This window comes from Muntiacus reevesi, chromosome 21, assembly GCF_963930625.1.
Source record: "Muntiacus reevesi chromosome 21, mMunRee1.1, whole genome shotgun sequence".
Taxonomy (NCBI): Eukaryota; Metazoa; Chordata; class Mammalia; order Artiodactyla; family Cervidae; genus Muntiacus; species Muntiacus reevesi.
Genome location: NC_089269.1, coordinates 3,248,529 through 3,265,044, shown reverse-complemented (window position 1 = coordinate 3,265,044; position 16,516 = coordinate 3,248,529). Strand labels below are relative to the sequence as shown.

Genomic DNA, 16,516 nt, shown 5'->3' with positions numbered 1-16,516 from the left:
TCATCAGACAAACTAATCTCTATGCCATACTGTATATGTTAGCCTTCTGGGAAACATAGTGGGGGGAAAAGTGAAAAAAGTGAAGCATAGTACCTTAGCCCAATAAACTCATGCAGCTTTCCAAAAGACCTTTAGGAACAGAACCACTCGATGATAGCTTTTATATTATGATAACAGATCTGAGGATAAGAAAAAAAAAAGCTGTGATATATTTAGGGGTAGATCACTTTTGACATTAGCATTTCTGCTTGTAATAGAACTCTGAAAATGTTATTTCTACAAATACTAGTTCAGTATATCAAAGAACTTAAAAATTATTAATATGTAAATTGTGTGGAGTTACACTGTGTTTCAAAAGCAGAATTTAGAGCTGAGAAAGTATTCTATGATACGCATGGGCTTTAGTTTAGAATGAGAGGGTTGCCTTTTATATTTTTGATTAGTTCAAGTTTTACAGGAGCTTTGTATTATGGATATTTTTATTCTAGGCTTTGAACAACATCCTTGCCAATTCTTCTGATAAGGGATGTGTTGCATAGATGACAAATCCCAGATTCCCTTTAGTTCTATGGGAAGTAACATAGTAGGATTTCTAGAAACCCTGTTGCCTTCTGCCTGTTTTGAAACTGCTGCCTGTAGATAGTAGTTAAACTCTCCCATGACTAAACATAAAATGGTTCCAGAGACTTGGAAGCTAGATACAGAGTTGTTCTTTGGAGTTTTCTGGAATCAGGCTGGCATCAGCTGTCTGCGACAGCTATATGTGACACCATGGCTGACAAGCATTATCTGACCTTGACCTCTACATCCTCACCCTTTCAGAGACTTGCTTATGTCTGATGTGGCTTTCCAGATTTGGTCAAGGGCAAAAATTCACTGGCAGTTAGGCTCAGTAAAACCCATAAGCATCCTTTGCAAACGTTTAAGAGGTACATGTGTATCTTTGGGGCTTTCTAGCGAGAGTCACCGCTGTGCTTGGTCAGAGCTGACTGATGTGTTAAAGTGCAGGCGCTAGTGACCACTGAGCATTAGCGGAATAGTGGGAAAGCGCCCATGCTAGAGATGTGGCCATTCTCTCAGTATGAGCTGAGACGGTATTGTACAGTGGGAATACAGTAGCGGTCTGGGTTCAGGTCCTAACTGTGAAGGACTGTGTTAGTTTGGGGAAACTCAGCTGTCCCAAGCTTCGGTTTTCCTATTGACAAATCAAGAAGTTGTCCTGGATGATCTGATCACTAACTAACAGAGAGACAGACCACTGTCTCTCTGAAATTATTGTAAAGAATGATCACCAGGCTTTAAATAAATATTGTGGTCTAACCTGAGAAGTCTGGAATAATGGGTACTCTTTGCAGTTTAACCCAATATTTTTACAAGTTTCATTATATTTTGATTTTTATGCCCTGGCTGTCTAATTCTCAAAGTAATATTAGGTAATTATTGTCCTCAAAAAGAGCAGGACCACTGATTCAGAACCGCCATTTGTTATTTAAGAACTTTATATTACAAATATATTGAAACATACATAAAAATAGAATGATGAACCTCTGTGAACCCAAGAGCCATCTTCAACATCATAATCAACATTTTATTAATCTTGTTTCATGTTATTTCCTCCTTCCTCCCCACTGGAACATTTTAAAGTAAACTCTATATATCATATAATCTCATCCATATATACTTTAGTATGCATTCCTAAAAGATGAAGACTCTTACTCTTATTGGCTATAATCACACCACCATTCTAAGAAAATTATAGTTTTTATATCTGATATTACAATTCATATTTCCCCAATTGTTTCAAAAATGTCCTTTTCTTAACTAGGTTAACAATACTTCCAATTTGGTTATAATTACCATTACTTTAAAAAAAAAACTTATTTTAAAAAAAAACAATCCAAACAAGGTTTATAATTTCATTTGGCTGATTATTTTTCTTTAAAATTGTAACAGCTACCCAAAACCCTCTCTCTTATTCACGTCATTTATTCGTTGAAAAACTAATTCCCTATATTATTGATGTAACTGATTACATCCTTATAATGTCATTATACATGTTCTGCTATTTCCTATAAACTGATCATAGGTCTAGAGGGTTAAATTAGAATCAGGTTCAGTATTTTTAGCAAGAGTACCTTATAGGTGATGAAGTATATGCACATTAGAAGACACAGTGTCTCTCGTTTAGTGATGTTAGGAATCAAATGTCATTCTTGTCTCCATTATAAAGTTCCCCATAATTGTCACCTTCTGGTTTCAGTCTCGTTACTTAAGAGCGATCCTGATGTTCATTTTTTAATTCAACGAATAGGTGAGCTTCTGCTTTGTGCCAGTGCTAGACCTGGCACACAGTAGATGTCCCATAAGCGTGTGCTCGTTTGTAGTCCAGGTGATAAGGTAGCCATCCCATTGGTCGGTGCTAAGAAGGGCTAGCTTTCTACGAATCCCTGGGAAGCTCAGTATCACCCACAGGCATGTCCACGAGTCACTGCAGGAGGGCTTGTCCCCCTGGCCCACCCCGTTTTAGCTTTCTAGTATCCTGGAAACTAAACATAAGTTTAGAACTCCACCAGGTGGTAAAAGGTCCTTTCAGTACATAAGAGCACAAGCAGTGTTTTATGTAGACGACTGAGTCTTTAGTGAATTTCTGAGTGTCAGTATTTATCAGTGTGGAGAGTACTCACCGAGGGACTGCTTTGTACAGTCCTTTGCGTTATCCCATTTGGCAGAGAACTTTCAGATCCTCTAACCTCAACTCTTGCTTTATGGGTTATTAACTTGGTATCCAAGGCCACCCAGCGAGATGGAAAGAAAGTAGGGCTAGAATTGAGTTCTCTTCTCTCTCTGTGCTCTTAAGTGTATTTTACTACTCCCTGCTTTTTTCAGATATTCATCTATTTAGCTAGTGTTATAACAGCACTGCTTCTAATATATTTTGTATCTAGATTCAAATCAGTTTTCTTCCCCCGCCAAAATTCATTGCTCAATGAGTTCATATTATTGACTACATAATCATGTGGGGGGTTTGTTTTTATTTTCTATCTTTTCTATTTTAGATGCAGCAGTTCTTGGGAAGACCCATTGTGAAAGAATCTTTCTTTAGACCCATACTCACTGTTCCTCAAATGCCTGCCGTCTGTTCTGGAATCGTCTCTGCAACTGGTCAATCTAGATCTCCCTTGGTACAAAACCCTCTTGGTAGAACAGACATTAACTAGTCCACTGTCACAGTGGACTCCCAGAATGAATGTCTCCTCTTTGTTGATTTGTTTAATAAAGTAAATAATGATGATAATTGAATGAATATGTCCATGAGGCACTGTGTTAAGTGCATTATGTATATTAACTATTTCATTAAGTAATAGTAGTTTAGTTTTTAGATACAAAGATAAATCTGATATTATAGTAGAGAATTCTTAGTTTTGCTTCTAAAACAGACAGGGTGAGATTGATAATTTTAAAAGATAGTTTATATTTAGCATGGTTGTTGGATAGGTTGAAAAGCAAAGAAGCCAAGTTCCATTATGCCACAAAACAAAAGAAAAAGTTTGCATACATAGATACATATGTGTGTATTGTAGGACAGTGTTTATCTATAAACAGGTAATATAAATAGTACCACCCTGAAACATGTTATACTGCAAAGTTACAAATTCTCCTAGTTACAAAGAGCCAGGTAAGCTTTATCAGAACCTGAAGAAGCAGGAGAGAAGTTTAAAATGATTAGGATTATTAGTTGTAATCTTGGTCAAGGTATACTTTTTATTAAAAAACCTCACAGAAGATTGATGTTTAATATAATTAATGAAAAATTCTCTAATTTTGAGTTTGTCATAACTGCATTCTAGTGAATTGAGGTTTATTCTCTACCTGTATATTGCTGACAGACTCCCTTTGAAATGTATAGTCAAATAGATTTACTTACTTGTATAGAGGCCTCTCTACAAGCAAATATGTGTCTAAGCTTTAACATGTTTACTAAGCAACACATTTTTTTTAATCACCTTGATATTACAGTGTTGCCGATGTGTTTTGCTCCTGCAACATTCTATGAGGATCTGTAAAATTTTAAAGTACCTCAGCCTTCGAATAGGATTAGTTTCTGATTCCTCTGAAAAAGCTTGGACACTGAGGCAAACTCAGATTTCTGGGGATATTCTGCTCTTTCTCTGACTTACTAGGCTTTGTATGAGTAATTTCAGTGGCTGTTAGTAGTTGCTAATTTTTCATAAGTAGTAACCATACATTTTAAAATAATCTGTAATCTTAGATAGAAGGTACTTTGTTTATAATTATCCTAATAACCAGATAAAGCACTTAACAATATTCACACATTGATATCAATTAATTAGAAACTTAATGGTTCTAGGAAAGAACTCTCATAAAATACGGGGACATTTTTGTCTGATGATTCAGGGCTCTGAGTTGTCACTCAGCTTCCATATACCACCTGTGTGACGTTTGGGACATTGACAGATATTTCAGCAGTATTCTCATCTTTACTTAGTTGTTTGAAAAGTAAACTTTATTATTTGCTTTTTATGATGAATAATTTTATCTTATTAGATATTTATTATTAGTAATTTTATTAATTACTTTTATAATCAGAAAAATATAATACACATAGTATATACAAAATATATAATATATACAGTAGAAAGCAAAACTACCCTGTTGAATCCTAGAAAATAATCAGTTTATGGGTTATTTTATATCTTACAGTCCTTTTTCTATGCATACACATTTGAAAAATATTTTAATACGAGTTCTACCATAAAGCTGTGCCATAGACTTTTTTAAAATTACGTATATTATGGATATCTCTCATGCTCAGACATATAGATCTATTTTTAAGGACTTGATTAGATATGCTACAGTTTATTTACTTATTCCCCTATTACCAAACTAGGTTGCTATCAGAAATACACACTGTATTTCTGTTTATGTTTGTAATTACTGAGACTAGTATGTGCCATTTTAAAAATAAAGGTAAACATATATAAATAATTAGAAATACTGTTGTGCTGGTTAAGGAAGAAAACTTGTAAACAGGGAGAATGCACGTCAGTATTCCTCTTTATTGTACCCTTTTCCTGAGGCGTGGAGATGTCATGTTGACGTGGAACTCTGCTTCCCCGTAACTGAAGCGGATGACATGACTGTGCTTCTTCCAGATGACTAGGATAGCCTGGACACTGCCAGCTCCTGTGGGAGAAGCTCTGCCCCCCAGTGCAAGTCTAGGACGTGACCCCCTCGTGATGGATTGGGAGAAGGTTACGGAGAGGCTGAAAACTGCCTTTCCACAGCAGACCAGGTAGCGTGGTCTCCCTTAGTGTTGTGAACAGACCATACTACAGTTTCCATAGCCATAATTATGCAATGAAACATTTCAGAGAAACAATACCCACCCACCCCCCTCCAACACACAGAAGGTACAGGCATTTCCTAACCGTTACCTTGGTAAGGAAAATGACGTTCATTAAGAAGGGATAGTTTTCAGTATAAATGCTAAACCTCTCCATGAAAATTATTAGTTTTAAGTCACGAGGGAATGAACTTTTGAATTTAGGTTTGCTTGTTTAATGAAAGTACAACTAGTTATAAACCTATCCAGTTTTAATGCCACTAGCTACAATAATTATCTTAATAACCTATTTCCAAAGTGAATTTTAAGTTAATTGTATGCTATATAAGCGCAAACATAATCAGATTTCCTTAATTTATTGAGGGTTCTTATGGTTTCTTTGTTAAGGAACACAGTTAAATGCAAGAAATCATTATTTTACTGTGCTTTTCACAGTCCTGACTTTCGCAGAAAACTATTTAATTCTATTTCTCCAGAAATGAAGTATCTTTAATCTTGTATCAAATGAATAATTCTAGTTTTCACCAGCATTTTCATTTGAAGACCAATGCTTTTATTTAACAGTATATACTATTATGTTTCATGGTTATATTATGGTTTTGTAAACGTAATGGTGAATAGAAAATGAAAATACAATTTTAATATAGTTGTGGTAAAAAATATTTATAGAAAATAAATAGTAAATCAAAGATAGTTTTATAAGGCTGGTGACATGACATTTCATTTGAGAAAAATATTTTATCATCCTACCCTGTCCTACCAAAATGTGTATGCAGACTTTGGGTCAGTGGGCCATGGGAATTGAAAAATAGCATGTTGATTAAAATACTCCTAGGTTTCTTTATCACATAATGTGTCTTTTAGTCTTTGCCTTCCTTTTCTGTTAAATCTTTATTTTCTGTTTATGAATTTTATAAAAGTAGAATTGATAGCACAATGATAGAGACTGATAGTAACATAATTGTAAAGAAGTATTTTAGTCTCTCTCGAGTAAGAGAACATTGAGAAGTACAACATAAAGAGGATCAGAACATAAATAAGTATTTAGATAGCAAGCTTCATTTTCACATAAACAGTTAAAATCTCATTGGGGGAAGAAAATAAATGCTAAACTTTATCAATCATGAACACATTAAGCATCCTTAATGAGCACATTAGTAGGAATTTTCATTCTGGTTTAAGATAAATGCAGATGGACCCATGATCACGTTTTTAGATCAGAGATCCAAAGGGTCACGTCTGTATGGTGGATATTATCCTACGATAGGAGTTATATCTCCTTTGGAGGGCACATCTTCAAGGCAGTAGGAAAATGACCACTACTCTTTCCTTGATCTTTTCCAGAAAAGAGCTTACAGATTTCGTACGGAAATTGAAGGATACTCATGGGAAGTCCTTATCTGGACTGACATTTGATGAAATTGTTCACAAGATTTCCCAATTTATTGACCCCAAGAGATCTCAGGTAAAAAAAAAGAAAAGCAACTAAACAACAGAAAACAAAAAGTAAAACTGTATCTCCTGACCCTTATCTTTAGTTAGCTGTACTAATTATCTCCATAACATGATCAGGAAATCAATTATAATCATATTAAATCATATATTAACATTAAACAATTAAACTTGACAAATGGCGTTGGAAACACCACCTGATCATTCTAGAATAAAACTGAGCCTTTTGAAATTTAGGTTATTTTGAATATTTCAAAAAGGAAACTTTTTTTTTCTAATTTTCTGCAAAGACTTATTTTAATTAAAAGAGCACCTAGAGTTACTTTTGTTTTTACCTGGTTCTTAATCTATAAGTAATATTGCCAGCAATTGCTTCAAGATTTCTCATGAGCCTGATTACTAACCTTTTTGTTGTTGTTCAGTTGCTCAATTGTGTCCGACTCTTTGTGACCCCATGGACTGCAGCACACCAGGCTTCCCTGTCCTTCACTATCTCCCAGAGTTTGCTCAAACTCTTGTCCATTGAATCAGCGATGCCATCCAACCATCTCATCCTCTGTGCACCCCCTTCTCCTGCCCTCAGTCTTTACCAGCAACAGGAGTTTTTCCAGTAAGTTAGCTCTTTACATCAGGTGGCCAAAGTGTTAGATCCTCAGCTTCAGCATCAGTCCTTCCAATGAATATTCAAGGTTGATTTCCCCTTTTGCTAAATTCCACTGTAGCCTACTCTATAGTAGTCTGTCAGTTCTTCCTGTCTTATGCAGTTCTAAAAAAATAATAAGTATGATATTCTTATTTTCAGAGTCAAGGAAAACCAGCACCAAATGGTAATTGTGTTTCACCTAGCCATACTCCACCACAGGCTAATGCTGCCCAGCCCTCAGAACCAACCCGGAGGTCCCTCGGTTCGCAAGGCTCTGTGACACAGGAAGGAGCCAACCATTTGGTGAGACTGAGACTGTTGATTCTAAATACATTTACATTTAGGAGAGAGAATGAGCTGAATTTAACCTTATGTATGTTTTCCCTAGGATGATGAGGAAGAAGAGCCTTGTGTGATCTGTCATGAGACTCTCTCTCCAGATAACCTCTCAGTTTTGCCTTGTGCACATAAATTCCATGCTCAGGTAAACTTATCTGTTTAATATTTTGCCATTAATCAATTAAGTGAAATTCATGCTACATTTCTTGAAATCATATACACATATGATCATCCACTGTGTCATGAATTTCACTGGATATTCACATAGTGGATAGAGTTGATGTGTTTCCCCATACCTAGCCATGGATTGCATTGTTTTCTCAGGTCTTGATATACCTACCAGGAGAAGGGGACCATGATGAAATTTAATGGGCAGAGTGGCATTTCCTTTGGTGAACAGAACTGGAAGGAATGTTGATTGACATGACAGTTGACAGTTTAGCAAAGTGACAATTCACCTTGACTTGTTCTAAATAGTGCTCTTTTTTAACACCTAATGATGACCAAGTGCTGTTACAACACATGAGAATTACCTTAACAGCCTGTCCAGGCTTCCGTATTTGCTTTTGAAGATGCTAAGGCTTGAGTTTTTTGTTTTGTTGTTAATTTTTATTGAAGTATAGTTGCCTTACAATGTTATGCTAATTTCTGCTGTACGTCTTTGAATCAGCTTTACATACTTCTCCTCTTTTTGGGATTCCCTTCCCGTTTAGGTCACCACAGAGCATTGAGTAGAGTTCCCTGTGCCGTACAGTAGGTCCTCATTAGTTATCTGTTTCATACATGGTAATGTGTGTATTTCACCCCCACTCTCCCAGTTCAGCCCACCCTGCCTCCCCCCTTGGGGCCCATACGTTTGTTCTCTATGTCCGTGTCTCTATCTCTGCTTTGCAAATAGACTCATATGTACCATTTTTCTAGATTCCACATATATGCATTAATAGACGATACTTGTTTTTCTCTTTCTGACTTCCTTGACTTGTGTGACAGTCTCTGGGTCCATCCCTGTCTCTGCAGATAGCGCAGTTTCATTCCTTTCTGTGGCTGAGAAATATCCCACTGTACGCATGTACCACATCTTTATCCATTCCTCTGTTGATGGGGCATCGAGGTTGTGTCCATGTCTTGGCTATTGTAAATGGTGCTGCAATAAGCATTCGGGTGCATGTATCTTTTGAAATTATGGTTTTCTTCAGGTATATGCCAGGAATGGAACTGCTGGGACATATAGTAGTTTTTTTTCCTAGTACTTTTAAGAAATCACCATGCTATCCTCCATAGTGGCTATATCAGTTTTTATTCCCACCAACAGTGCAAGAGGGTTCCCATTTCTCCACACCCTCTCCAGCATTTATTGTTTGTAGTTTTTTTGATGATGACTGTTCTGACTGGTGTGAGGTGATAGATACATCACTATAGTTTTGATTTGCATTTCTGTGATAATTAGTGATATTGAGCATCTTTTCATATACCTCTTGACCATCTGTGTATCTTCTTTGGAAAAGCATCTATTTAAATCTTCCACCCATTTTTTGATTGGGCTGCTTTATTTTTATATTGCTGTTTGTACAAACATGAGCTGTTTGTACATTGTGCAGATTAATCCCTTGTCAGTTGCTTCATTTGCAAATATTTTCTCCCATTCTGAATGTTGTCTTTTCATCTCATTTATAGTTTAATTTTGATGTTAGGAAAATGTGAGGATGGCACATCTTTTGTTAATTCTTGGCATTTATAGATTAGCAACATAGATTAACTTCTGATGTTGTTGCTCTGCAAGTGCTATTGATATATGGTTTATGATCTGAGTCTGCTGTTGTGGGAGTGCAACATGACACAAGAGAAGGTAATCTTACACAAGAAAGGCTTCTCAGGGAAGTGAACAATAGCCACCTTATTCAAGCCATATCTGTAAAACATCATTTCAAAGACAGTGTGAGACCTGGTACAGAGCTATATTTTTCATCTGCTCTGTTAAGAGATATGCACAGAGTGACTAATCCTAAATGATCTCCAGATAGATACTTCAGTTCAGTCGCTCAGTCATGTCCAACTCTTTGCGACCCCATGAACTGCAGCACACCAGGCCTCCCTGTCCATCACAAACTCCTGGAGTTTACCCAAACTCATGTCCATTGAGTCGGTGATGCCATCCAGCCATCTCATCCTCTGTTGTTCCCTTCTCCTCCCGCCTTCAATCTTTCCCAGCATCAGGGTCTTTTCCAATGAGTCAGCTCTTTGCATCAGGTGGCCAAAGTGTTGGAGTTTCAGCTTCAACATCAGTCCTTCCAATGGACACCCAGGACTGATCTCCTTTAGGATGGACTGGTTGGATCTCCTTGCAGTCCAAGGGACTCACAAGAGTCTTCTCCAACACCACAGTTCAAAAGCATTAATTCTCCTTCACTCAGCTTTCTTTACACTCCCAACTCTCACATCCATACATGACTACTGGAAAAACCATAGCCTTGACTAGACGGACCTTTGTTGGCAAAGTAATGTCTCTGCTTCTTAATATGCTGTCTAGGTTGGTCATAACTTTCCTTCTAAGGAGTAAGCGTCTTTTAATTTCATGGCTGCAATCACCATCTGCAATAATTTTGGAGCCAAAAAAATAAAGTCTCTCACTGTTTCCCCATCTATTTGCCATGAAGTGATGGGGCCAGATGCCATGATCTTAGTTTTCTGAATGTTGAGCTTTAAGCCCACTTTTTCACTCTCCTCTTTCACTTTCATCAAGAGGCTCTTTAGTTCTTCTTTACTTTCTGCCATAAGAGTGGTGTCATCTGCATATCTGAGGTTATTGATATTTCTCCCAACAATCTTGATTCCAGCTTGTGCTTCTTCCAGCCCAGCGTTTCTCGTGATGTACTCTGCATATAAGTTAAATAAGCAGGGTGACAATATACAGCCTTGATGTACTCCTTTTCCTATTTGGAACCAGTTTGTTGTTCCATATCCAGTCTGATTTTCCTGAAGATCTATGTAGAAAATAAATGTTTCAGAAACTTATCTTATCCTTTGCCACTGCTCATTGAATAGAAAGCAAGTAATTCATTTAGGGTGCTGTCTAGGGACAGAGTTAATGGGCCTCATGTCTACTGCCCATTCTTCATACTCTTAATACTCTCTCATCTGGCTAGGCTCTCCATCATTCATTCAGGTAAAATGATTTGTTTTTGGAGAGTCAGTATTCAAGCAAATAACTTAATAGATAGTTCATAGCCAAAGAGTACTACCATTATCACCAAAGGAAGGCAATCTTAAAAGTATACCCATTATCTAAAGATTTTAACTTCAAACACCTGAAGTACTTGATACAACATATTTGTGACGTTTGTATATTTAGATATGACTTTTTCTAGATTATCAATTAGAATAATAGATAGTAAATAGAAAAAAATGTAGCAGGTTTCCCCAACCTCCTTGTTAGGAAAATGTGCTAGTCTATCTGAAGATTGGGGTTGGAGAAAGGAACTTATTAGAATAAACTGGCCGAAAGGTGTTGTCCTGTTACCAGCTATGTTGCTCAGCAAACCATGGACAAAGTGCCTTGCCTGCAAGCAGTTTTCATGAAAGAAAGTGAAAGTGAAGTCATTCAGTCATGTCCGACTCTTTGCGACCCCAAGGACTATAGCCTACCAGACTCCTCCGTCCATGTGATTTTCCAGGCAAGAATACTGGAGTGGGTTGCCATTTCCTTCTCCAGTTTTCATGGCAATCCACCAAATAAGGCTCTAAGGTCCATCAGAAGACATATTGGTTGGCAATCCTGATGTATAGAGTAACACCTGCCTCTGCTAGGCTAAATCTGAGTGACTGACATGAATCTTTTTGCTCCTTAGTGCATTAGACCTTGGTTGATGCAACAGGGGACCTGCCCAACCTGCAGACTCCACGTTTTGCTACCAGAAGAATTTCCAGGTCACCCCAGCCAGCACTTGCCCAAGATCTGATTCAGCAGGGTGACTATGCAAAGGAAGTTCAACTTTCAGACTCCAGAATTTAGTTTTCCATTTATTTGAGCTGATAGTGTGAGTGATATGAAGCAGTATGTTCTTCAGTATTATTCAAAATAAGCTAGTTGATCTCATCAAAGCTGCAGCCAAAGAGGAGAGGACAAATCTTCAGGACTGTGAACTGAACTGAAACGGTTTAAAGAAGATAAAATTTTGAAAGTTACATTAGATTTGCCCTTATTTTAGTAAATATTTTCTTCTAACTTAAACGTGATTACTGTTAACATGTATCTTAGAATGTCTTCTCTTTTCCTTATTCCTCTCATCCTTTACTTTCTCCTGAATATGCTACACTTTAATTTCCTGAACTAAATGTAAACAAGAGTAAGAAAATTCCTCAGATTTTAGTGTTCCTTTTAACTTTTAAAATTACTTGTAAAATATATGTTATTTATTTATATTTTATCACTATCTTCCCCATTCTTTCCTCTTCTCTAAAATATGTACCTGTGAATAGATATGAGCTACTTGAGGGTGAGGACCAGCCACTGATGTCTTGGAGCTGGCTTATATACTGTACTGGTTTGTGAGAGATGATTCCTAGTTTCAGGAATTTTGTGAAACAGTTATTCAAACTGTTGTTAGCTTCCAATCTGGTATAGTGGGAGTATTTTACACCACAGAAATTGGTGAATGCTATAGATAAGGGCTTTTTTTCCCTTCCCCCCAAGAGCTGGTTATTAAGGATTTACCAGCATACACTGTGCCCATGCCTGATGGCTCTGACTGCTCTCCATGTCTTGCATGGTAGACACACCATAAATAGCCCCCCAAATCAGAAATCAGGAGGCAGTAAGAAAATTAGTATGCAAATTAAGTCACTTGCTCATTTGAATAACTTTATTTGTAAACACGCTCGTTGGACCTTAATCAGTTATGTTTTGGAGGATTTTTTTTCAGTCTTAGAAGTTTCCAGTTTCCCTTTCTCACGCATGGGTGGTCTCCTGTTTGTGTCTAGTCTCTTAAGACAGAGTTGACACCCACTGAGCCAAGTGGCACATTTACAGCTTGTCGCTGAGAACTTTCATTCTTAGAGGTCAAAAATCTATTTTGAAATTGGTACTGTGTAAATGTTGTGTTGTACATGTCTCTAGCTACAAAATTATTAATAAAAGAATTCAGTTACCTGGTAAGAGAAATGTTACTTTGTTCATATTATTTTCCATAAATTAACGAAATTCATTCTGTGAATAAGTGTTTCCTGACTCAGCAACTATTTTACCTGTATATTTCACTGTAAATATATCTTGACGTTGTTTTAAATCTCTACTTAAAATTACTATTTCTGAAATTGTATGCTGTTTTCTTCTCTAACGAGAATAGACTGGAAAATGTGAAAGAAAATACCCCAAAGTGAAGGCAGTTATCTAGACTTGTTAAGTGCCCAAAAAAGTCTAGAATTATACAATTCAGAACTTACAGGACCTTTAATAATTATCTCATCTAACACCTCAAGGTCATGGTCATATAGCAGATTACCTTGTAAAACATCTTTTAGTGTATGTTTACAATTGCATATACACTTTCATGTGGGAAAGAATAAATGTTTAATTGAATGCCTATTATTTTATTTCTGTTTATCGCTGTAACTGTATCCTAAAACTACTTGAAATCTCTTTCAAACATCTCTTTTTAATTCTGCTTAAATTTTATCTTCTCTTATGAGAAAGGGTAGGAAAATATATAAGAAGTCAGGCATCTATACTTGTAAAATATCAAGACTATCTTAGAATCATAGAATGTCAGAGTTTATAGGGTCTTTAATGATCCTCCAGTCTGTGGCCTCATTCTGCAGGAACAGCTTGCCCTAGACCATGCGGTTAAATAGTGGCTGAGCCAGTCCTAATGCTTGAGAGAGTCCTGATACGCAGTAAGTCACATGTTTCCTCTATCAATTCAAGCTGCAAGGCTGTATTGGTGCTGACCTGCTGTTCTTAGCTCCAGAGATGGGGCCAGAGAACTTAACAGGGTAGCTGATACATAGCGAGAATGTAGTAGGAACATGCTCTTGAATGTCATGTCCAACTCTGCAGATGCTGAAGGTAATGGGATCTTTTTTCCTTTTGAAGTTTAACAATAAAGACAACTGTAGCAGTCATTCCATTATAAACAATGGTTGCTGTCATGCCTGTGGCTGCTGAAGGATCTAGAACACCATACTGCACAGAAATTCAGTGAGACGAGGAGTGACATTTACTTTACAATCTGTGCACCTCCTGTAATGTCACGTCACTGCAGCTGCTGTCAAGGTACGTCTTACAGTGTTTTCCTTTATATTCATTGTCCGTGTGTATAATAACATTTTCCAGCTTTTATGGGACACCTTCCTCGATCAAATGTTACTTTGTGTGATCCACTAATAACTTTTAAAGTGGATACTATCCTTTTTATTTTGCAGACGATGAAACTGAGGCTCAGCTAAGAGGGTATACTGTGTCTGAGGTCACAGCTGTGAAGTGGCGTCCTAGGATTTAAACACAAATCTCTGTGCCTTAGCGAGTGTTCTCTCTTTAAGTTCCTCATAGTGGTCTCCCTGTTCTGGACTGACTGTATACACATATGTTATTTTAAATAATACACTTCAAAATAAAATGAAACAAATGGTACATCTGATTATTTTGGGCTATGAACATGGTATTGAATACATAAAAAAATATATAATAGTGATACAGTATACTTTTCCCTCAGACGTCAGGGTTTGCTTGAGATGGTTCCAATTAACGCCTGTTGTCTTGACATATTAATAGTGCTCCCCTTTACTCTCAGCAGTGTCCTAGTACAGATGATTAATTTTATTTTATGGTTAATTTTTTTTTTTTTTACCAGATTCAAAATTTAGCAAAACTCCTCTACATTTATAAAATGCTCCTGAAATACCTTAATCCCTTATCACATAGCCTCTCAGGTAAGAGCCATCCACACACACAGCCTCTCAAGTAGGGAACCATCCACACATAAATATGATATAAAAAGCAGCGATCATGAGAAGACAGTGCAAATGCAGGATATTGGAAATTCATTTGAAATTAAAGACCATCAACTTAAAACAGTCTTGTGTGTATGTGTGTGTATATATATATGTGTGTGTGTGTGTATATACATATAGCCTGCTACATTAAAACCTTACAGTAACTGCAAACCAAAAATATACAATAGATAACAAAAAAGCAGTCCAAACACAACACTGCAGATAATCATCAGATCACAAGAGAAGAGAACAAAACAGGAAGGGAAGAGAAAATACATATAAAAACAAATCCAAAAGTCTGTTCTGTACATCTGTGTCTCTTTTTCTGTTTTGCATATAGGGTTATCATTACCATCTTTCTAAATTCCATATATATGTGTTAGTAACTGTAATGGTCTTTATCTTTCTGGCTTACTTCACTCTGTATAATAGGCTCCAGTTCTGTGGGAGAAGGCGAGAGTAGGATGTTTTGAGAAAACAGCATCGAAACATGTATATTATCTAGGGTGAAACAGATCACCAGCCCAGGCTGGATGCATGAGACAAGTGCTCGGGCCTGGTGCACTGGGAGGACCCAGAGGGATCGGGTGGAGAGGGAGGTGGGAGAGGGGATTGGGATGGGGAACACATGTAAATCCATGGCTGATTCATGTCAGTGTATGACAAAACCCACTACAATATTGTAAAGTAATTAGCCTCCAACTACTAAATGAAAAAAACAAAAAATAAATCCAAAACAATAAGATAGCAATAGGAACATGTAATTGATAATTACCTTAAACAAAAATAGATCAAATATTTCAACCAAAGACACAGATTGGCTGAATGGATACAAAAACAAGACCTATATATGTGCTGTCTACAAGAGACCTACTTCAAATCCAAGGACACACAGACTGAAAGTGAGGGGAGAGTAAAAGGTTTCCATGCAAATGGAAATCAGAAGAAAGCTGGAGTAGCAGTTCTCACATCAGACAAAACAGACTTTGAGATAAAGACTAACAAGAGACAAAGAACGACACTATATAATGATCAAGGGATCAATAATCCAAGAAGAAGATATAACAACCGTAAATTCGTATGTATCCGACATAGGAGCACGTCAATATAAAAGGCAAATGCTAAAAGCCATGAAGGAGAAATCAATAGTAACACAATAATAGTGGGTGACTGTAACACCCCATTTTTATCAATGGACAGATCATTCAGACAGAAAATGAGTAAGGAAACATAGACCTTAAAAGATGCATTAGATCAGATGGACCTAACTGATATTTATAGAGCATTCCATCCAAAAGCAGCTGAATGAATATACATTATTCTCAAGTGCACATGGAACACTCTCCAGGAACTAATGCATACTGGGCCACAACGGGAGCCTTGGTGAATTTAGGAAAACTGAAGTCATATAAAGCATCTTTTCTTATCACAAGACTGAGATTAGAAATCAACTACAAGAAAAAACTATAAAATCACAAATATGTGGGCTGAATCATGTGTTATTAAACCACATGGGTCACTGAAGAAATCAAAGAGGAAATCAAAAAATACCTAGAAACAAATGACAACAAAAAGCCCAGCTATCTAAAACCTATGGGATACAGCAAAAGCAGTTAGTTGTGAGTTCATATCACATACAGTCTCGCCTCAGGAAATAAGATTAATCTTAAATAAAGAACCTAACCTTATTTAGGGCTTCCCTGGTGGCTCAGACGGTAAAGAATCCGCCT

At 36.9% G+C, this 16,516-nt stretch overlaps 1 protein-coding gene across 9 annotated transcripts in view; it reads left to right on the top strand.

Moving 5' to 3' along the window:
- DZIP3 (DAZ interacting zinc finger protein 3) overlaps positions 1 to 14,381 on the top strand; it is a 114,599-nt gene extending 100,218 nt beyond the window's left edge. For 8 of the 9 annotated variants that reach the window (XR_010660221.1, XR_010660223.1, XR_010660226.1 and 5 more), the window contains 7 exons: positions 3,057 to 3,182; positions 5,175 to 5,314; positions 6,710 to 6,830; positions 7,620 to 7,763; positions 7,849 to 7,944; positions 11,645 to 14,067; positions 14,217 to 14,381. Coding sequence is in view for 1 of the 9 variants with exons in the window: in XM_065913838.1 (XP_065769910.1) it covers positions 3,057 to 3,182; positions 5,175 to 5,314; positions 6,710 to 6,830; positions 7,620 to 7,763; positions 7,849 to 7,944; positions 11,645 to 11,755 (738 nt within the window). In the remaining 8 variants the exon portion in view is untranslated. Of the gene's footprint in view, positions 1 to 3,056; positions 3,183 to 5,174; positions 5,315 to 6,709; positions 6,831 to 7,619; positions 7,764 to 7,848; positions 7,945 to 11,644 lie in introns of all 9 variants that reach the window. The other variant, XM_065913838.1, reaches the window with a different exon arrangement.
- Positions 14,382 to 16,516: the final 2,135 nt, after the last annotated feature.